Source organism: Dendroctonus ponderosae, unplaced genomic scaffold (assembly GCF_020466585.1).
Source record: "Dendroctonus ponderosae isolate FM_Combo_2020 unplaced genomic scaffold, Dpon_F_20191213v2 Dpon_F_20191213_12, whole genome shotgun sequence".
Taxonomy (NCBI): Eukaryota; Metazoa; Arthropoda; class Insecta; order Coleoptera; family Curculionidae; genus Dendroctonus; species Dendroctonus ponderosae.
The window spans coordinates 3,171,901-3,195,041 of record NW_026017316.1 but is presented as its reverse complement, the minus strand read 5'-3'; the positions used below and the strand labels follow the sequence as shown (position 1 = coordinate 3,195,041).

Genomic DNA, 23,141 nt, shown 5'->3' with positions numbered 1-23,141 from the left:
ATCTCTTCCTTACCGGTGTCTCCAATGGCCAGAGAATCCATGGAAAATATGATCTCTAACTTCCCAAGCGGTAACTGCGAGCGAGCACTAAAAAATCGTTCGGACTCGCTCGGTCGCCGGTGTGCTCGTACCCTCAGGGTGAGGTTTAATGCTGGAAATAATCGATTAATTAGTTGCCTATCTAAAATGTCGTCTGCCCCTAATGTAAATCGCCCCTAAAAAGTCGTCTGCTGATGGCAAACCGGCCCTACCACTTGAGCATAATTACCCTGCGTCTGGAGCTAGAACGTGACGTTTGGCGTCGGTATCCAGGCACTTGGTTTGCCCTCCGTGCTGCCCACCACTCGCCCGATTGAGTTCTGAGTGGTGGGCGGCGCTGAGGCGCACCGTCTGGGACCGTATTGGTGGTGCCAGCGTCGACAATCAAGCGGAAAACTTAACTCTAGAGAAGTATTACTAAAGAAATCACAGTTAATGGTAAAGCAAGTGGCACGATCTGCGCCAGCCAATAATCACAAAACAAAGTCGATCACAATGCTAAAGAATCTTCTTACTTACTTACAGGCTTAGTTCTTTTTCGATAAATACCTACTGGAGATGCCAGATTGGCGGAATGTTCGGTCGTGAACTAGTTGGGCGTGGCGCGGCCGCGTGGAATGTCCATTCGCTCAACCTTTACAAATCGCGCGCCGCTCCACTGAACCAAAATGGCAAAAATGCGACAACTTCAAGTATTCACAGGTGAATCCAGCGCTTCGCGCTCGAGGATCAAAACGCACCACGACTCGCACGAAGGAACGCGCTCCTACGGGCATCCGCACTCTTCCACCACCATTTTCGGCAAGTCTCTCTTGATGATGGTCGATTCGGGGCCGTAGTAGATCAGCGACATGGTGGAGAACTTGAGGGGCGCACAGCAGGGCGTCATCCCCGACAGGTGCTGCGTCTTGCGCACCTCCTCAATCACATGGGTGTGGTAGGTGACGAAGGTGTCGGGCGTGCGATGCTGGCCGCAGTCGCCCCGGCAATAGTTCGCAAAGTACCTGCAAGCACCTACGCGGTCATTTTCTCGGCTCACCCTCTGCATGCAACTCACCCTTGCGGCGCTATCACCCAGTCCTCCCAGCCCAGGGCCTTAAAACTAACGTAAAATCGCTGCTTGCAGCATTGATTTCCTGTGCGAGAAAAGGGCCGATCGGTTTACGGTGTGCGGTCGGAGGCCTCGCGGAACTCACCTGAATCTAAGGAACAGTCTATCGCTCTCCTTCGCACGCGTTTGGCCGTGCTGGGATCGGTGTGGATCACCAGGAAGGGCCGGTTGGGGTTGGACCGCTGGTCGCTCTCTTCGTTGAAGAGATGGATGCGCCAATGGGCGCAGCAGCTGCAGTCCACGAACAGGCTCAGCTTGTCTTTGGCGCGTTCGCCCAGCCATTCGCTGACCGTTTGAGTCACGTCGATCTTCTGCCAGCCGCTGGCCGCTTCTTCCAGCGGCACCGCAATCGGTTCAGCGGTCAGACGATCGAATTGCTGCACAATAACGACGGTTAGTCGGTTGTTTGGTCTTTCGCACCTCCACAGCACGTTGTTGGGAAACTTTCAAAGTTTCAAGGGTCTGCTTGCTCTAGATTGGAAGGAGCGATTTTTTGAAGCAAAGGGTGATTTTGGGTAAAAACGCTCAATTTTGTGCCAACTTTTTCAAGTCGGCACAAATCAGGGGTTAAGGCGATTTGGGCGAAATTGTCAGCATTTTGAGATTCAACTGTCTTCTATGGAGGGTGAAAGTTTCAAGTGTCTGCTTGTTCTCGATTGGAAAGAGAAAGTTTTTGAAGCAAATGGTGATTTTGGCTAGAAACGCCCATTTTTATGCCAATTTTAAGGCGATTTAGGCAACATTTTCAGTAGTAGTGAGCCTCAACTGCCTTCTATGGACGGTGCAAGTTTCAAGGATCAGCTTGTTCTCGATTGAAAGGAGGGATTTTTTGAAGCAAATGGTGATTTTGGGTAAAAATGCTAATTTTTGGGTCAACTTTTCCAAGTCGCCAAAAATCAGGGATTAAGGCAATTTGGGCGAAATTTTCAGTATTTTCAGCCCCAACTGTCTCCTATGGACTGTAAAAGTTTCAAGTGTCCGCTTGCGCTAGATTGGAAGTAGGGATTTTTTTTTGTAGGTAGGAACGAAGTGAAACTTGCCTTGGAGCTGAGCGTGACGGACTCGGGCAGCCGATTGGATATGATTTTAAAGACGAAAATGTCCGTCGAGCGGCACTTGGAGGTGGGCGCCTTCAGCAGGTCGGCCTTCAACCATAAGCTGGCTTCGCGCACTCGAAACTCCTGGCCCATTTGGCTCCCCGCCTCTGGACTCACCTGGAACTGCAGCAGTCGGTTCTGGTTCACCCATGAACCTGCAACCAAACACAATCGGTACATTGTTTCCTCAAGGGATTCGAAAGAAATAATCTACATAATGGAAAGGCGAAAAGTGTAAGCCGACAAACTTTTCGGTTTTGCGTGCAAACCAGTTTCAATCGCATTGTTCCGGCGTTCCAACGTGCTCCAAATGCCTGCCCGCAGCTGGATATTCCATCAATTAGGCCTCCTTGGACCGATAAATATCGCGCACTCCACTTGCTTCTAGGCAAAGTTTCCAGACGACGCTCCATCAATTTATCCGGCTTAAATGACTCTTTGGATTGCGAGCGAGTTTCATGCAATCGGCTTTTTTGCAGAAGAAGAGCTGGGGCAAAGTGGGCCACCCCGAGCAGTCCAGCCCTTATCGGGCCATCTTGCATCGTCTAGTCGCCACAGCGCTAAATTATGAACGACGCGTATCGGAAAAGCAGAAATATTTGCAGCAGTCGATAAAGTCGCCTTTTGATAAATTCAACCCTTCCGACCAAGCCGAAGCAACGGATAAAAGCGCTTATTCCAGAAAAAGGAAATAAAGGGCTCGCACTGGGTCAAGGCGTTCCGGTTCGGCTTTCCAGCATGGAAACAGCAGAGCCTGCGGTTGCGAAACTTTCGGCCGAAAACCGCACATAATACACAGGGTGGCCGCGAAAAAGTGCAGCTTTTCGATTTGCGACGGCCGGCAATTTCGCAAGGGCACGGACCACCCGACTGTTGCAATTAGTTGAAGGTAATGCAGGATCATGGCCTTCCTCTATCCCGCACCTGCATAGCCATCATATGGTTGGGGCGACGTCACCGCCGCCTTCTCACCTGAGATCCACGTGGGTCGCACGTGCGCCGGCACATTTTGCGGCCGCCGACGCCGCGACGCCGGCCTGGCGACGCGCGATCGATGGCGTCGGCTCCAGAACGACGCGGCGTCTCCACCGTCTGGATTTCGGCGGAAGACACTCGACCACCACGTGAGTAAATACAGACGCAGCAGCAGCAGCATCATCATGATGCTGATGTAATTGTCTCCCTCCATCACTTCACATCTGGCCAGAACCTGGACGCTTCAAGGTGGAGGCTTAATTGATGACAACAGCATCAGTGATAAGGAATCGAGGCTGATTTCCATTCTACACTGTATTATAAGTTATAAATGATGTGCGTGATGCCAACGATTAATTTGAATTGTTGGCGGCACTCAATATCGGGAGAGTTTTCGGCACTGGAAGGACACGCATCGATCAGAGTCCAGCTCTTATGCAACGCCTCCACCTGCAGATTAGCAGTCGAATCCAATTAATTGCCGTAATTAAATAAATAAAAGCCGCCCCGATAGCGTTCAGTCGACTTTCGGTTATTTATAGACGCGATCCATAAATTATCATCGCTTTATAGAGCAAACTGGGGGGGTGAAAGTGGGCAAATTGATTTTTCCCACCCAGGTACTGCTACTGCAACTAACCTTGTTCTGCGAACGAGATGATTTCGCTGGTTCTGCCGTAAAAGTCGTCCGCTTCCACTGTGTCCAAATTTCCGCTCTTCTCGCTGGTGGTCGGAAAGTCCGGGTTCTCACCGAACGCGCCCGTAAAGTCGCCGTCTTCCGCCCGACTCAGGGTGGCCATCACCACCTCCTTGGGCAGACTGTGAGTAACGTTCGGTTTGGCTCTGAGGCCCAGCTTCTGCAGGATTTGCCTCTTGATGGCCTCCAGTCGCAACTTGTCCGATTCCAGCTTCTCCCTGTCGCGATCGTGCTTAAACAGACAGTTCGGACAGCCCAACAGCGGCATTTTCGAGCTCGCTTCCAGCACGGCCGTCTTTTCCAGCTGGTTCTTCATGTGGTGGTGCCGCAGCCGCTCCCCATTCGCCAGGCTGCCGGACGCCGTGCTCAGCACCAAGTAGAGGCAGGCCACGCTCAAGGTCCAGCCCAGTGGACTCTTGCTGTCGTGCTGCAAGCGGTTGCGATCAACAGCCATTTGGAGGGCGAAGATGACGCAGAAAACGCGAAGAAGACGAATTTGTGAATTTCCTAATTGAATTAGCTATTCCATTGCCTAACTACGGGAATGTCGCGGACATGGTTTTATCGCGTGTGGCCCCTCAACATCTGTCTTCTGGTCGCTGCGGCACGACAATCGTCAAGAACAAGGGCGGCCTGAGGGACGATCTTCCAGAACATTGTTGTATGTTGATGAACACCACTGGAAACGCACCGGATTCAAGCAGAGCACCAATCGGATCGCGGTCTTGCTCTTCAATTGTTTAAACAAGCGAAGAGCGCGTTGAGCGGTTGAGGAGAGCGCCGCGCGTCTTTTCGAAAATGTCTTCGCGAGGACGCGCCGCCGTTTGCTGCACACGACGATTGAATAACAACTGAATGGCGTGCTCTCGAGCATGCCACTCTTGCGTTTCGAACTTTTGAATCCGCGTGCATTTTTCTGGATTTTCGGACATTGCGTTTGGGCGCTGAACAGTCGCGGTCCCTACTTTGCGCCCAATTTGTGCCCCCGAACTGCCCGAAAACATTAAACGTTTCTTGTCGTACATTTTTCCCTTGGCTGCGCTCCATGAGCCTAAGAAATCGGAACCAAATTCCACAATGAGCAACCGCCCATTTTACGTTTACGATTCTACCGAGAACTCGGCCTGCTGGCTTTTATCTAGGGGCCGTAAAAATGCCGTTTTACAATGTTTCCGTGTGCGTTTCACTCGATTCAAATGCGACAATCTAAACTGGAATGTTCTCAGTTTTAACGCCTAAAAAAGGCCATCACACTTTTTTCCGACCAAACCCTTAGAAAAAAGTCCCCAAAAAGCTTCTTGAGCCCCTGGTTCCTTCACAAGAAATTCAATTAAATCTTGAAATACAAGGCGAAATTTGCTTACAGCTTTAAACTGTCAATATTTTATTAAATTTTTAAATAATTTTAAATCTATTCATCCATCAGTTCCAATTGAATCTAGTCTTCCGCAAAGCAACTGAAGTTCCATGGTTTTTTCGCATTTCCTTTTATTGGTTTTTCCGATTTTCAATGACATGGCTTTGGACAGATCTTCTGCTCAACTAAACACATTTTCTTCTTGTCTAATTCTAGATGCCAGGTTGAATGTCGATTGGCCTCATTTGACAATGACTGACAACTCTCATTTTTGACAGAGACAGGAGGGCGCAATGGAATGCGCCTACTTGTTGGCACTTAATATTAATGGGCCACATACTATGTAATACAAATGTTATGGAAATGCGTCTGTTTTCGATTGGTGGGCGCCGTTTTCGATTTAATTTATGTAAAAGTGGTGCTGCCACGCGGCACTCGGCATGCTTTGATCGGTCCATAGCGGCTCGAACTCCCGGCGTGCGAGGCTCGGTACTGAGTGAAAGTCCTGCAGTTTATTCGATTTTTCGTCGAAGAATTCGCTGACTACCAACGATAGAAAACGTGTCCACTCTGTAGCAATGGCACAGCCATTGTGTAATCCCATATAAGCAGCACACACACACACACACACAAACATACATATTTCATTAACAACGATATTGTGAACCAAAGTTATGACCGGCGTCTGAAGCTCGCTCATAACTGTAACTTGTAATTTTCGAATGTCATCAGGCTGTTCTATCTAAGGCAAGGCGATCGGAGGTTTGGTTAGGCGCCAGATACGTGGAAAAATCGGCCCATTTAAATGTGTGATACGCTCGCATTGGCGCCCGCTCCGAAACCGGTCAAACCCCCTTAAAAGGACACCACCACTGACTTATGCAAATGACAGGCGCAAGTCGCTGTCAAAATGACAGTCAGGTACCAGAGCAATCGGCAATGAAATGCTCCTTGGATGGTTTCGGTTCTCACGGCTTATCAGCGCGACCATGAAAGTGTCATCTTGGAAGTCTTCGGGTGGTCATCAATTCATGCGGGCCCCGCCACGTCGCGCCACCCTGTATATGCTAATTAGGCCGCCTGGGTCGTGCCCAAAGGCGCCAGCGATCGCTGCCCTGACCGATCAAGGCGCTGATCGGGTTGTTAACCAGAAAGGAGGCGCTTCTAACCGGAAATCCAGACCAAGTGCCCGACTCAGTTAATCCCTGGACGCTCAGTAGGGAGTCGCGTCCAATGGCAGGAGCTGGGGAAACAGGAGACGGGCGGAATGCGACTGCTGGTGAAAAGAGTCCGAGCGGGCCGGTTCGGGACCGCACACGGATTCTTCAGGTGCGACCCACCGAGCAAGAGAAGACGACGATAAGCCGATGGTGAGAATTAAGTTGTAAACCCGGCGCTCAGATTTATTTGCCGAGAAATCATGTCACCCAATCAGCGGCCTGCTTTGATGTCACACTTTCGAGAGAACCAAACCAACTTTACGACCGTTTTCATAACTTGTTCTCGTTAGCGGGACACACAACTTGTTGGGCAATTTACCTTTCAATATTTTTGTACGGGTATTCTGGGAGGTGGTTTGTTTCTCTTGCACGTGATAAAGTTCCAAAATTTCTTTCAAATCAGCTCACCTGTTAGCTGAATAACAGGTGAGACAGCAGTACTCGACTGCGATAAACAGCCCTTCAGGCATAGGCCTTCGTTCCTTGCATTCGGTATTGAAGAAGTTTTCTGAAACTAGCGGACGAACTGTGCGAAAAACGCGAACTCTAAGCAGTGGACGATGGCGAACGCGAAGCAAAGACGCCGAATTCAGCTCTCTAGTAGATGTCTCTAGCAGTGGTCGTCTAGTTGGCTAGGCAATTTCTAGAGGCCCCACCGAGGAGGTCGCTTGATTTTATCGAAAAATATTCGCTCAAGTTGTCTTGGACGCGCGCCCTGATGATGAAACGCTATCCGTTGATTGCTCTTGCCCCCAAAGGACCCTTCCACTGGGTAACTCAAAACGGCGAAACGGCCCCGCGCCCGGCTTTCGTTACACCTCAACCCTTCATTTCTGGAAAATTGGATGCGTAACGCTATATAGGTATAGGCACAGTTGCGTAAGGACATGCAGATTATTAGATTGAGGAGTTTTCGGCTGTTTCCTGTAATGGAGAACCTGCCACCTTTCGCCCAACCAACATGCAAATGTGGCCCTCGAACCGAAGTTGCCACACTTCAAACCCCATGTAAATCGCCAAATTGTGGTACCGTTCAATTGAAATGCTTCCCAAAAATCAGAAAGTCACTGCCAACGCATTCTGGTCACACCAAGACATAGCCAATAGATAGGGCGATTGCATCTCTCGATAAAGGGATAATAACGAATATTTATATATGGAAATAACTGTGTCGCTGAAAAACTTCCCAAGTCTGAATGTTTAATTGAGAGCAACTGTGGAGATCGAATAATTCACTATTGCAGCCTACAAAAAAACTCAAAATATCGGCAGATTCAAGCTCAGTTTCAGCTTGTTGCCTGCTCTGATGAAGCAGTTTTGTTGCGACTAAAAGTAGGTGAAAATCGGGCACAAAACTAGTGGCAAGTCTGTCCAGTTTCGGCTGGAGGGCGCGCCATCATCAGACTAGGATTGGGCTGGTTTGCCGATAGTTGTGCGAAAGTGCACTGCCAGCAAGTAGATGGATGATTCACTGCACCTGCACCGGTCAGAAGGGTGTAATTCAAACTTTCTGCACGGAATGGCACTTGGAGGGTGTCTTGCCGCTGCTGCATAATTAGCCGGCCAGACTTTTCGTTGATTGATTCATGTCAAAGAACTGGAGGCGAACGGTTGCACATTAAAAAGGCGCTAAATCTTTTGCCGATCCATTGATGGTCTAGACTGTAATAATTTCCATTTGGCAAGGCCATGTCAGAGTTCGCCTGCAGTGGTACTGACCTAGCATCAGTTAAAACGGTCGAATTTCAGCCAGTCTACTCGGCCAATTATGCGCCTCTTTCCCAGCTCTGGGGGCCTGGAAGGAAAGGCAGCTTCTGGAAAATTACCCACTGTTGGATGCGATTATGCGTCCACTTATCCGGGCTTTTTTCTTCGGTTCGGTGAAATTGGCCGTCTGTGACGTGGCGTCGCCGTCTGGACTGGCCTGTGCAATAATTGCGGAGTCCCGAAAACTGAGCCTCAATAATGTCTGGGCCGGTTTCCAGACGCCGATTTCTAGGTCAGAGCGCGTTCTAAAGAGCCGCGTGAGCGCCAAAGTCTTCGTGGCAGTATCGCGTTGTTCATTTGAGCCGCCCGGAGAACCTGTCCGTGTTTTCAGAACCCTTATCGGCACTCAGGAACCGGCAAACAGCTCTTATCAATTCCCGGGGGCGAAGCGCTTCCCTGCTAATCTGGGCCTCGAAGAACATTCAACCCTCGTATCCACAGCGGCCCTTGATGGCCGCCGTGGATTGTGCGAGTGGGAAAGAAACACGCCTCTGTTCGCATGGGTTTTCAAGTTTATTTAGCAAAATCTCATCATACAGTAGAATAAAATGTACATCAGTAATAAGCGAAGAGACACTGGCCCTCCGATTGGCAGACAAGGCTCGAAATGCGAATCCAGCGAGTGTGTGGGAAAAGGGACTAAATATTAGTTACCAAAGCTTCGAGCTTTGCCCCAACGAGGGCCGATTCACAAACAAATTGGTATCTAACAATAATCTAGGGGGTCTTTTAGAGATCTATGTGCTTGTATTAATATATGTATATTTACTCGTTCGCGTATCCTGTACGTGGGCTTGGGGGCGCCAGTTGTTGACCGCCCCGTAGGTACATACAAGGATCGACAGAGGCTGGCTAGAAAGACTCTCATCATCTCATCAGCTTCCGTTTACACGATTAACTTAACCTTACAACGATAGGCGCAATTCGATCAATAGTAAATTTTGATTCGTTATCACAATTCCCGCTCCCCCTTCCGACAAATAACATCTAAGGCATGATAATATCACAAAAATTTCGTCAAAACTCTGCTCGGCCGCATCCTCGCCCCAAATATCGATAGAAAAATACAAACTGAATGGCCGAAAACCGCCCTGGGCGGGCCGCAGCCGCCCCTCCGGCGAACATTGACCAGCTCAGGCCATTCTGCAAAGACTTATCAGTCCTGATAAGCGTTGAAAGTTTTGTTGGGAGAGCCGGCGATTCGCTGTCAATATTCTCGAGGCCGCGAAGGTGACTCGGCCATCCACCAACTTACCTCCTAAGATATATCACATTTGTACAAATAACATTAGAACAAACATCCTTATATATATATTTATATGTGTATCAATACCGGGTCCGCACAAAATCCAGTGCCGTTTCGTGGAGTGGTGCGGAGTCGACTTAATAATCAGGGAACTGGAGGCCAATTAGCAAATCGAGCGAGTGGCACTGAACATGCCGTGACACACCCGGTACACTAATACGAAATTAAGTAAAATGGTATACCAGTTCCGGAAATACTATCGAAAATACGTGGTCATTATGAGCATCCGCAGCGATCCACCACCATGCCGGGCAGGCTGCTGAGCACCAGGTTGAGTTTGTCGTCGAAGTAGAGCATGGAAATCGCGGACATTTTGCGGGGGGCGCAGCACGGCGCCGCTGAGTTCGGCTGCGCCATTTTCAGCAAGTGCGTGTGCGGGTACTTCTGCAGCGTCAGGTAGGGACACTCCCCCGAGCACATGTGAGCATCGTACCGCTTGGGGGCCACGATAAAGTCGAGCCCGATCTCCACAAAGTCCACGTAGAAGCTGTAGCGGCAGCACAGCGGCTCGTTGGCCTTTTCGTCGCAGTTCAGCCCGGAGTTGCGCCGCTTGCGTCGCTTTGGCTCCATCACCGCCGTTTCCACGTAGGGAGCCTGGAAATGCCAATGGGAACAAGAAAGTGAGAAAGCCTGGTCTGGCTGCTTTCTGGCAACACCAACACTTTGGCGCGGTACCGCTCAGCTATCGCTGAACGTGGCCCAGTGACGTCGCCCATGCGATTAACCCAAATTCGCCCAAATTAATTACGTAAAAGTTATCGGGTTCGCCCGGTCAAATGTCAACGGCGACCACTTTTCGGTTGGCTTTTGCCTGGAACTTTTACTTTGGAAAAGTCTATGCGATAGCGAGAGGGTGGCTGGCAAACGTTTTCCTATGAAGAACGTAGTTCTCAAGTCTTCACTGCACCACTCATTAAGTGAGCGGAACAAAGACGGTACAAAAGTACATGGGAAAATCACGTTCGCCTTCTATCCAGAGGCGACGTTCGGACGCATTTTTGCTGCGATAAAAGAGTGCACTTTGCAACAGCACAGACGCCTTTATTGTGACTGCGATTTGGAAATATGCGGCCGATTCGGTTCTTATCTCTATCTATTCTGGTCGTGTTCCCGTTTGTGGCCGGTTGCTTTGCTTGCCCCTTTGACACCCATGCAAAGTTGCAAGGAGGGCGAAACGGCTGTTGCCGAAAAAACCGATTCCACTCAGAAACCGTGTCAATATCAATTAGTCAGTTATAGGAGATTTTTATGTTTACAGCATCTCGGCATGGCCGATAAGACGGCTTATCGGTGTCCTTTATACATTTAAATAGCCTGTGCATCTTCTCGCCGCCGATACGGAGCTGTTAATAATAGCCAACCAACCAACCAACCAACCATACGACGACACCATTCCGAACTCACCTTTGATTTCTCGGAGTTGAAGTCCGTCACGGCCAACTTCTTGCCATTGACGGTCGCATTGATGACGAACCCGAAGTTCTCCTTGCCATTTTTGAACCATTCGCCGACTGTGGCCGTAAAGTCGGTCTGGATCCATTTGCCCCGTCCGGGCAGCCACGGCTCCTTCCAGCTCTTGACCCGCACCAGTTCGGGCGGCTCCGAATGGTCGCCAAACTTCACCACCTTGTAGATGTCGATCAGGACGTCGTGAGGCCCAGCCATGCGCTCCGATCCGCCCCGGACGAAGAAGTTCAATGTGGCGTTGGCCACGTGGAACTTGGTGATGCTGTCTGAGAAGGGAAAGTGCAGCACGTCGTTCACTTTCCAACTCATGTGCCTCATTCGCGGATCTGAAACCGAATTTTCTAAATTTCCCAATCACTGGTTGGCGCTGGGGAAGTTGAGCGAAATCCATGCTAATTAGCCACCAAGTGTGGTTAATTGTTGGCGCAATTATCGCACTGTTGTTACCAAGGGACCGACCAAGAGCGGTATCGAGTCGCATGCACGGAATTCGATAAGTTCCTGCGATTTGGCAGTTTAGGCATCGATAACGCCACACCAGTACTGTTTTGTAACCGGCTCTTAAATTCTTAAAACCGTCTTTTCGACTGCTTCTGACTGAATCAATTTCGCCCAAGACCCGATCGTTTCCCCCCAATAAACTGTGCCGATCTGATAAGGGCTCACGTCCGAAGAGTTGCGTGCCGTTGCGGCCCTTTTGGCTCGACTTCCAAGCAGATGTTGTGCCTATCAATTGAAACATTAAATGTGGCAAAGAATGCGTTCCTCGATGTTCGCATAAAGCACCAAGCGGAATGGTCCCGCTTGGAGTCGAAAGCAAGTGGTGCAAGGAGCAATTGCGAGCAGTTAAAGCCGGGCAATAAATTTGAGTTATTCGCGTTCTGCAAAGGTCAACGCCGAAGTGCAAATGACCTATAAATTGCACGATTTTCAAATGCAACACTGTGGGACCGCAGGCCTGTGTGTAGTGGTACCGCCTAAATTCGAGCGCATCCGGTACCCGGTTCAAATCCTTTATTTGCAATTATATAAGTAACGAGTTTGTTTTTCTTTTATTTCGTTATTTCGGGGCACAACGGCCTCCTCTGGGTCAATTGGACGCTTCCTTGCCGCGAACTCCCTGCGGCGTCGCCACTGGCGCGCTTTTTGCCGCCTTTCGGCTTTCGAAAGTCGGTCGTTCGTTCGTTCGTTTGGACCTCCCAAAGTGCCCGTTTCGACCACCAAACGAACGCCATTAAACGCCAAGACTTAAGACGACTTTATGGCTCGTCCTGCCACACACAAACGCCCGTTCGCCGTCCTGCAGCTTGCTTATTTATAAGCGCATAATGGACTTTGCAAAAACGACACTAAACTCGAAATAAGCGCTCTTCGGATGGCCAAACACTTGCGGCTAATTTGTATTCGGTGCCGGTCGAAGCAGGGTCGCACTTCATCAAATCGGACCCTCCAGATCAGAGCTGCGCGCCTTCAGCCCCCAAATGGGCCCCTCGAGCGCTGCACTGGTGGCCACTAGGGTTGTACGATTCGAATCGATTTCGTCCACATAGCAGGCAAACATTCAATAAAAAGTATGCATTTCCCAGAGTAAAGCACGCGCAAAATGCCAATTTCTGATGTGAAAACCTGTGGGAAAACCCCAAATCTAGGAAAGCACTTCAAGAGAAGGGGAAACTGTTTTTCGTTAACACAATGTGTATAAATTTAATGTGCAATTTTGGTTAAAAGCGACTGAAGCAAAGTTAGCCCACTCTGTTTTATCTGTTTGCAAATTTATCAGTTTCTAATCACAATTAAGGTGATTGTGTCGTTTGAGTCACTGTCACAACAGACTGTTCAGTTTTTTCTTGTTTTTCCTTAAATTTCGGGATGGTCCATCAAACAAGCCGAAAACCACTCACAACATTTCAGGAAAATCACCGTTTTTAGGATAAATTTTTTTATAAATAAAATAATTAAGTTTTTAGCACAATTGTTTCCTTGGGTTTGGGTTCGTGCAGATTCATTCAATTTGGGTCGGTCTAGAATATTTAGGTATTTTCAGCTTATTCATTTTTACTTTGTGTATATATTTTAGTTTTATTAAAAAAATCACTATGGCAACACCACTGTTAATTGTGTTGAGTGCCCGAAAGAAGCAAATAATGCGTCATTAGGAAAGATGGTCAAACTTTTACCAACACCCCCATTATTCTGCATCTTAGGGGGAATTTTGCATGTGGAGTTATGAATTGTTGATACCTAAAACACGATTGCATGCGATGGTTTTGGGAAAACAAATGTCAAAAGTTTGCAAGTTGTTTTTGGCCGAATTTATGGACCATCCAGGAATTTTTTTCGCTAGTCGAAGTCGAAGAATATTTAGAATTGTTATACCTTAGGCAAACTTTAGATACATTTGAGCGCTAATATCGCATTTTTGTAGACGAAAATCGAAATGTAACCTAGTATAAGCTAGTAATCCTCCCAGCGTAAAACAAGCAGGCATCTTTTACCATCTTGACCCTATAGACGTGGTAAGTTTCAGAAAAATCCATCCGGAACTTGATTTTTGTCGGCTTTGCAATATTCTAATGGACGCTGACCGTGAGACACCCTGTATTTTTTGGGTCATAAGCACACGATCTGAACAAACTTTCACCAAGGAAAAATGTATCGTTCCTCTGTTATTGATGGCCAAAGTTCTTGGAAAAATGATCTTTTTGGAAACATCGCAAGAATGCTTCGATGGTTTTTAATAAAGATCGCTGTGAATTTGTTCCTACGCCAGGGCCATACTTGAGATTTCTGCTGAACGCAATTCGGACGCTTGACAATTCATTTATTAGAAAATAACGTTATCGCTAACTAACTGCGACGCTTCAGGAAAGGTTTAAATCTTTTAAATAGCAAGCAAACAGAAATATTTTTTTTTGGGCAAAACCTATGAATGCTACAAGAATTTGCAAACAGGAGCAGAAAATATTCCAGCTGCCAACTGAAAAGAGTTCTGGTAGTTTTTGTACCAAAACAAGCACGAATTCCTTCCACTTGCGCAAACCTGATGAATTCGGTGGCAAACTAAAAGTTGAGTCAGATCAGATATCAGTTGAACCAACCGTACAGCCCTAGTAGGGACGCAATCCCAACGCGACGTTTCCATTTTCCTGCCATGCATCATCAGGAGGCCAACGACGACGACGGCGATTTGATGCTGTTGCAACAACCATAATGATGATTGTTGTCAATTGGTCATCTTTTTGCGTTCGGCAGGAAAGGTCAGTGTTTGGGTCAGTGCAGGCCGACACCAAGGTCACTACTGACCAAGATATGATGCCGCGCCACGTTGCCAAGCTACTCGAAGCTACTGGGCTAAAGCCGTTGAATCGATATTAATCGACATTTGATTGGGCGCTTTTCGGCAAACGTAAAATTTGATCGGCCGCCGGGGTCAAACGGTGCTCGTTAATTGGCCGAAACCCAGTGGCGTCCGCCCAACAAACCAGCGTCGCCCGCCCCGCTCCATCGCTCTGTTCTGGCCTCAGTTTGGCTCCGAATTGCGCCGGTAGTCAACACTCTGAAGGGAGAAGTGCGGCCGGTCGGCAGGCGGTCGTGTGGGCCCTCTTGGCCGAAAAGTGCCGCGCTTGCTGCGCCTGCTGCGCCACTGGGTCAAATGCAAAACAATCAGACGGCCCGCTAGACACCTATCATTGATCAATTGATTTGGCCTAGACTTTCGAGCCGGCTTACTAATAGTAGTCTGTCACAGGCAGTTGTCTATTGTATTGTTCGCACCTTAATAGGCGCACGTGCGATGCTGATGGGGATTTGCCGGCCTGCTGGGGCTTAACTGAAGCCACTGAGCGCACTCCAGAAGCCGTAACTTGTTGCCGATGCTGAAGGCTTCGAAGCAGCAACGCGAAATCATTATTTACCCCATTATGCGTGCAATATCCAAGCGGGCTTGTCCTTGACTCGATTTCCATTCAACAATCGCAGCCTTGTTTCCAGCAAACCGGAGGGACACACACACACACACACACGCACGATCTGTGAGCAAAAACCTCTCAGACTCCAGAACCCCAATAAGTACCTTTGGTGGTTCTTTGCCGGTTGTGGTAGCGCGCCTCCAGTCATTTTGCCGCAAACTTTTAATGGGTGCATTTTGCTGGCGCCCGATGATGGATTTGCAGCCGAAAGCTGCAGCGTTTGAGTGCGCTTTTATAGCGTGGAAATGGCGCGAGTGGCCCCTATTCGGCGACTGCATTTCGGAAGACAACAAACACTAAAAGGGACGTTTATTTCGCGATAATCGTTCGCTTTTATTGAACGAACGGCCCAGGTTCATGGACGTGCTGCAACGACTGCGTTTACTTGGTGGCAAGTCGAAAAATGCGTGTGCGAGCAGGCCCTTAACTCCTAACTTTGAAGGAAGAAAGTCGAACGGTTACTTACGGGTTTCGGCCCAGGTGAGCACCTTCTGAGTGCGGACATGGTACTCGTCGTCCTCCTCGGTGTAGGTGAGGCCGGTCTTGTAGGGCTGGTCGCCCTGCATGCCGTGCTCCTCCTCAATCTTGGCCATATAGTGAGAAGGCACCTGCGGCAGCACCTTCCCCGTGATGTTGGGCGGCTGGCTGAAGCCCATCCGCTTGAGGATCTCCTCCTTGATGATGGCCAGGTTGCGCACTTTGAGCTCTTCGCGCCTCTTGCACAAGCTGCAGGTCGAGGTGGGCGGCGAGGCCGGCATCGAGGGGTAGGCCATGTCGAAGAGGCTGGTGGAGAGCGGCTCGTCCTGGGGCTGGACCTGGTGGCTGTAGCCGCTGGCGGACTTGGCGCCGTCTATCGTGAACGGGAGCGCGGAAATGATCAGAAAGAACTTGAGGGCGGCTGGGGGCCGGCATTGGGCGAAAGGGCGCAAGGGCGACAACATGTTCTTCAGCAGCACAACCGTTTTGCGTGTGGCGGCGAACAGCAGAGTTCAAAGGGGGCGCAAAGTTCTCTCAACTCTCATTTGGCACTGGGGCGGCCGTTGGTACGTTGCATGCTCGCACAACGCGTCGCAAGTCCGGAAATTTGGGAGAAAATTCGGAAAGTCACATGCGATTCAGTGCGCTGGGGGCTTTCGAAAGTCGCGCGCCAACCGCTCGCCTCTCTATTTAGTGTTGATCACGATTTGAGTGTGTATTAGCGAGCGTACTGAAAAATGTACGCTAAAGTGACCCTATATATGTGTGTAAAGCTCTTGCACGCGATTGGCTGGATGTATCGCGACGACGGAGACGCGGGCATCGCGCTTTTTTGAGCTTTCACGCTCCCCAGGTGTTGCTACCAGGCCAATTCGTCACTGTCCGCTTTCTGCCGTTGCCACATCCATGCCGCCTGCCATTCTATCCAGATGCGGTCGGGCAACACTGCGGCTCATTAACACGAACAAAGTCACTTTTTTGGCAAAATTGTTACGCAACTGCACACCTGCAGGCCGCACATTTTTTGCGGCGAGTGGTTTTGCATACGAGAAGACACGTGCTAGCAAATGTGGCCATCCTTGAGCGAGGTGGTGAGCGAAAAATGAACACCGAAACTTGTCCGAGGCAAAAAAAAACAGCGAACATTCATGGTGGAACCTGAAAGTCTACATTTTTTGGGTGCCAGAAACACCTGTGCAACGGTTTCGCAAAAAACTATGCCCTGTTGCCGGCTAGTTCAGTGTGTCGGTCTGATGATGAACAAAGTGATGGGCAGCAGTGGAGCTGGGGTGTGGCGATTCGATTTTGGCCAGTCGAGTCGAAAGCCCAAAGAACGAAACAAAAAAATTGACAAGATCGAACACCCACGATCCCGAACCAGATTTATGCGAGATAGAAAGCTGCTTGACGTGATCAAATGGTGCGGTTCTCTTGAGAAAAATCGCTGCCAGGGACGGATCACAATAATGACATGTGGCGGCCCTCCAGCAGCTGGACTCGCGTGCTCGAAGCCCTGCTTCGGCCCTGATTGCCGCCCAACTTGCGACAACCAGATCGCTTGAAATTCAGCTCAGGCCACCACCACCTCATTAAATCAGTCGGCCAGTAGGGAACCCATCATCCTCGGGAAAAAACCATCCAACTGCCAATCTGCAGGCCTGAAATTCGTTGCGGAACGAACGAATGTGTATTTTATCCATATGGAAACCCCTGCAAAGGCAAATATCGCAAAGCCCTTCCAACACGCTTAGGATTTTTCATGATTTTGTCAAAAACGTTGTTTCCAAAAATCTGAAATATCTCTGAAACTAAATGTGGTATTCACTTTTGCTCTACGCTACCTTTTAAGCGAGCTATTAAGGATTTTGCAGTTTTCGGCCCAAATGTGTGCGAAAATTTCCCAAAACTGCGGTTGAATTTTAAGCAGGCACGCCGGAAACGGTCTGAAAAGTGATTATCGCTCAGAAATTTCCATTGACCATTAATGGCCCATAAGGAGATCGAGCAGCCGAAGTGCAGCCTGCCATTTTCAATTAACTCGCGAGGGCAAAAAAACGCTTAATTACCAGGGAACACGTGCTGTTCCTCGAAACCCCCGGAAATGCACATCAACCCATCTGATCAGATGTCGGCCCCAAAGAACCAGCAAAAAACACTCAGGGGGTGTTAAAAATAGGTAGCGGTTTTGCGCCCTTATAAGGCAGTGCCGGCTGCTGGAGGGTGCTTATAAATAGCCTCGACAGTTGCTCTTCCGCCCTCGGTTCAGGTAAAAAGTATAGGGCGACTTTCGGGACTGCAAGTGATTGACAGAAGCAGGAAAATGCAGATGATTCTTCTTATCGCCGACGTCATCCGAGCTGATTATCGTGTGGCCACTGCATAACGGAAAATGGTATCCTGTATGCTGAATGGTTAAGAAGCGGACGACAGGAGAGGAGCGAGCGCAAAACGGATTTGAATTTTAAATCGATTCAAAATCTCGCAATAGATCAACCTTTAGTGGATTCATCCGAAGAATTGGTATTCAGTAAACGTTCCGGAAATGGTAATCGCCGTGGGGACATTTATCTCTGTTGTGCAATTACCGACATTTAGCAAAGCGAGGAAAACCGTGTGCCAAGGCGACCGAACCCGAAAAACCCAAGTCGCACATGCCCAGTTTGCTTAATCAACAAACAGTTACCGCCGAATCTGGGCGGAAAATCAGCTCATCGCCAGATCGACAGGCAAATTCACGTTGCAAATGTTGTTACTAAGCGTATTTGCCCCAAAATATGGCCTTCACATGAGTGCACAATTCAAAAGTGCTCCGGCCCCCCAGAAATTCCCAATTTTTTCCGTGTCGTTCCGAGCCATCGCCCATGGCCAAGCAACCGCATGGCACACCACTTGCAACCATCAGGGAAAAACACACGCTGTTTTTTCGATTGTTGCTGCGACTGGCCGAAACAACATTTGCTGAGCAGAGCTGTTGTTACATCAGTGGTGTAATTTCCCTCGGCTGATCAAACAAAGGCTGTTTTACTTGGAAATCACGACCGTTTGTTGGACTTCCCGGCACCAACATCTTTCTGGGCTGGACGCCGAGCACAAATCTGCTCAAAACAAGAAACGGTTAGAAGGCGATCCGAGCAAATCGCCCGATTAGGTAACCAACCGACTACGATGGCGATTAATGAGAGCTGATGTTAAGTAATCTGCAATCCCCTTCTATAAATAGCCTGAAATAGATCCTGATTTATGAACCAAGTCTATTTCCATGCGGCTGAGTTATGCACGTAATTGCCGATCTACCGGAGGATTCCTGCTGGCCGCACAAAGCCCTTACGCATCTCGAAACCTTCCTCAGCTCCAGTCAGTGGCTGAGCTGATGCTGACTGCAATTGTCTTGGGCGATCGTGTAAAATCATGTATGTAGCGAGTGTCTGGTGCTGCTCCTGTTTCACCTTGTCCTGTCCATTAGGTCGAACAGTGCCTGTTGCCCGGTTTCAGCGCCCACTTAGTCTGGAGAAAAGCAAAATGGGCCATCAGCAGTGATAGATAGAGATGGCGTGGGCCACTAATTAATTAGGGATAACAAGCGTGGGTGAACGTTTCAAGTTTCCCCTGGTCGCTCGGACAGTGAAAACATCGAGCCGAGCCCGGTCCTGCGATGAAAATTCACTTCAGTTTTACTGTTACCAGAAAATGAATTGCCCAAATGCAATTTTTCCAAGAAACGCAATTCGCATTTTCGTTTGCCACACTTTGTGGCGGGCCGCCCAAATGCAATCGGCGTCGTCACTTAAGCGACTTTTGAACCCCGTGCGAACCGAAAAAGGGTTGAGCCATTTAAATTTCAAATCATTCACATTATCACTAATTTGAATCGGTTTTTTTCATCGGTACCGACAGTATCTCTTCTCTACCTGACCGTTTTTTCTTCGCCCAGGTAGAGGCTGGGTTTTTTTTGCTTTTGCGGGCCGCGCCGATGGGAAAAAATGCATCACTAACGTTTGTTTGCAGCAAAACGGTTTAGGGTCGCAAGCGATCTTCACCTTCACAGGCCGTTTGGATGCGAAAATGACCGAAAACCGTATGAATAATAATATCGATTCGATCGGGACGCACATCGATCGCATACTTGCAGGTTTTCCAATTTCCGCAGCAGGAATGTCAGAAGCAGGCGGTTTCCTTGTTGTTAAGCGAAATTTCCTGAATCCCGATGATCCGATTGGTTCCGCACACTGCCACTTGATCGCCGCTTGCAGGCAAAAGTCCCAGCAGGGTGTCCATACCGGTATCAATAGGGAATGAAATCCCATCTACATGCAATGTTGTGGCTAATTAGAAGCAGTGGCGTCGCCCAGGCTGAAACAGTGGCGGGCAATGGCGCCGCTTTGCATGCGAATTTCCCTTCCAAACGACTGGGGCAAATGCATGATGCATGATTTGGCCGGCGGTCATTTGCAAATTCGATGCGGCCGCCGCTGGTTGTTCACCCAAAACGGCACAACCATTTGCCAGTCAAATAATGGCATCTTTGCATTGCAAAAAGCGCACGTGGAGCGGCCTGGCTGCGCCTTTATCGACGCCGTGCAGCCACAAAGGCAACAGCTGATGTCGGATTCCTGCGAGTAAATGGGCGATTAATTGCCGATTAATGAGATGATCCGAATTGGCCGATTTTTGCCGGACCGCGTAAACAAACACGCCCGCTTTCCGGGGACTATTTTTGGAATTTCGCGTTTTTTGCAAATCGAGCTCGGGTTACTGATCCAGAGAGCCGCCTGCTCTTCGGTTGGGTTCATCTCGAGGCGCCACTGACGACCAATTAAGCATGCAGGCATTTCCGATAATGAAACCAACTGAACAGGTACAAAGTAGGCAGTGTTTCTTTCCAAAGTGGATCGGGCACAGACCGTTAAACTACTAAATGAAACTGCACCTAATCTAACAGAACAATATCGCCATTCGGTGGTAAAAAGTGGATCCAAGAGGCTGTTGCCTTCTTTGGGTACTGCCAACAATGTTAAATCGATCGGGGCGCCGATTTGCGCGCCTCCGAAGCAGTGCAAGCGTCCTGCGAGCGACGTCGCGTCCGCCGGATCCACGCGTGCAGCAATACGAGCCCGCCGATGTGCAATTCTGATCGCGGGCTTTTTTCGCATCGCATTGGGCCGCAGAAATGTGTGAGAACATGTCATTCATTCTTCGGCATCCTCGGAGATTTTCCTTGCCAGGAAAGTGACCCAAACCGCCGGCGGCGATTACTTCACCGCCTTCTGCAATTATCTGGCATTATCAGCCATCCAGTTTAGAACGTGTACAAACAAACAATCAATAGACTGGTGTCAGCCGAAATTGGGTCAAGGGGTAACGAAGCAATCGCCGAAATCGCCAGTTTTGCTCAAAAAACTGGTGCCTTCGGTACCAGCTGGAGGCCTTGACATTAACAGCTCCCGATCTATTTTCGCTCTAACGAGGGCCCAATTACCATTAAGGGGGACATTTTCCTGCACTTTCCGAGCCGACAGAAACGCCAATGGAAGTAAGGCACGGGCTGATAGCCCAGCTGGCTGGCTGGCGCCTTGCTCGCATTCCCGCAAGAAAACAATCTAATTACCCCTCATCGGAGAAAAACCACACTAAGATCACGTAATTTGCATTAAACGGACTATTTATAGTTGCGTTGTTTATGCATCGAAGGCTCTGGAAGGCAGGCCGCACTTAAGTGCGGTGCGGCTCTTCTCGCATCTTTGTGGTGCAGCCAGAGCAGCCCGACTTCAGCGGTGGCGGTTGGCCGGTGGTGCGGCGCCCTGTACGATTTCCTTTTGGCGGAATTATTGGGAAATCAATTCCCTTTCCGATCAACTTGCGTTTGTTCTTACTGAAGAAAATGCAAATCAGGTGAAATTTTGGTTTTTCAATTTCAGCTTGAAATAGGAGAGTTATGAGGCTTTTGGGTTGGCCGGTGCTGCGCCGCCACGGCTTCTCACAGGCATCTAAAAGCCAAATGGTCGCGAGTTCTGCTCCCGGAATCGGACAGCAAACGCCCATACTTGAATGCGTTATTAATAATCACGCTAATGGCTGTAATTATGTGATTAGCTTGCAAATTATGCAAAATATAGAGTCGCTTAATGGCGCCTAAGTGTTGGTTTTGCTTTGCTACATTTGCATTTTTAAATTGCTACCGGCTTTGCACCACAAAAGGCGCATTCCTCCGGCAAAATCCGCCTATTCTTTGCCACGGTCTTTCTTCTTATGCAGCAAATTTGCCTAAAATCGAATCGAGTGTGTTTAAACCTCGTCAAGTCTTGTTGTCGAATTGCTCAAAGCGCAAATGATTATGATTGTTTTCACTTTGGTTGGTTTACAAGCAAACGTTCATTTTTCGGCCCGTTAAAAGTAACGAGCGATTGTTCGCAGCATTTTGCGGAATCGGGATCGTTTCTTAATCGGCTGTTTGCGATCGCATAATGACCGATTATGTGTTAAAAGTGGCCCGTTTTATGCGCCTCTTATGCATGTTGCACTGCTCCAGACCAAATGTTTGAACGACGGTGGCCGAAAATGCCACTTTTCCGTTTGCCAATTAACGTAAAAAATCGTGTCAGAGATCAGCAATTGACCGCATTAAATGCATTTCTCTTGATGCAACTGATTCGGACCGGTCATTGTGTGGTTTCGGGAATTGGGTCAGGCCGTCTGGACCTTAAACGAGCCACTGTCCATCCGTCCGTCCGAAATCCGGTCCAGCACAGTGCGACGGAAATAGTGAGAATAATTCGCCAAAGACGATCTGTCTGAGGCGGTACATCGGCTCGCTTCACAAACATAGAAAACGCGCTGAAATGTCTAAATATATCCGCACACACACAAGACATTTGCCTACATCATTATAAGCGACATGTCTAGGCATCATTTATAATACGAGAATAGACAGGCTGGGGCTGGCCGTTTTCTGCGGTCTTGCCCCTTTTTGCCCCAGCCAACATAATCCAAACTTCTTCTTGCAGTTGCACGGCTTGATCGCAGCGACAAAGAATTAGGGAGTGCATTCGCCTTTATCGCTATCCCCTAAGTTCCCGGTAAACGCAAAACAATTCGTCGCGAATTCGCCATTTTTTCAACGACGCTCTATAACTGGTGGTTAAAATTATGCGAGTGGCTCATCGCAGTAACGCTTGTATACATCCGCGTAGGGTTGATGGCTATGGTATATACGTTTTTATTAGTTTTCCCTTTGGAAAGTTACTGAAACAACGAGACAATGAAGTCCTGCGTACGCCATTACATATCCTTATTATCCTTATTCATTGAATAAACAGGGCAAGCGAAGGAGTGCCTGAGCGATGAGCGAAAGGGATTTACTAAGTAATCAGCCAGGCTGGAGGCTTATACAGCCCAAAACTCTAGGCAGAAAGCATTTCCTAAACCTCATCCATTACAAAAACGAACATCACGAACAATATTTTCAATTCAAACAGTATTTGAATCGTGTAAAAATTATACATTTATGTTTGAATTGCAATGTTGAGTGTKTTTGAGCGGTCGCAATCTTATTTTCGACCCACAGCTTYCATGTTCGCCATTGGGCAACTTCTTAGGTCGGAAACAATCCAATAAGAGCAAAMAACCCGATTGTAAAATTTTGATTTTTGGTCGAAAATTTCAT

General features: G+C 48.7%; 2 protein-coding genes across 2 annotated transcripts; both read right to left on the bottom strand.

Moving 5' to 3' along the window:
* Window positions 1-6: 6 nt before the first annotated feature.
* LOC109538737 (inhibin beta chain) lies at window positions 7-5,277 on the bottom strand. The gene is made up of 5 exons (XM_048663028.1): window positions 3,863-5,277; window positions 2,191-2,402; window positions 1,236-1,527; window positions 1,097-1,175; window positions 7-1,043 (listed from the first exon to the last, which is right to left on the bottom strand). Exons 1-5 carry the CDS (start codon window positions 4,371-4,373, stop codon window positions 806-808), a joined length of 1,332 nt encoding a protein of 443 aa, XP_048518985.1. The 5' UTR covers window positions 4,374-5,277; the 3' UTR covers window positions 7-805.
* A 3,478-nt stretch (window positions 5,278-8,755) lies between these two features.
* On the bottom strand, window positions 8,756-16,700 carry LOC109538759 (growth/differentiation factor 8). The gene is made up of 3 exons (XM_019906136.2): window positions 15,471-16,700; window positions 10,974-11,362; window positions 8,756-10,163 (listed from the first exon to the last, which is right to left on the bottom strand). Exons 1-3 carry the CDS (start codon window positions 15,943-15,945, stop codon window positions 9,786-9,788), a joined length of 1,242 nt encoding a protein of 413 aa, XP_019761695.1. The 5' UTR covers window positions 15,946-16,700; the 3' UTR covers window positions 8,756-9,785.
* Window positions 16,701-23,141: the final 6,441 nt, after the last annotated feature.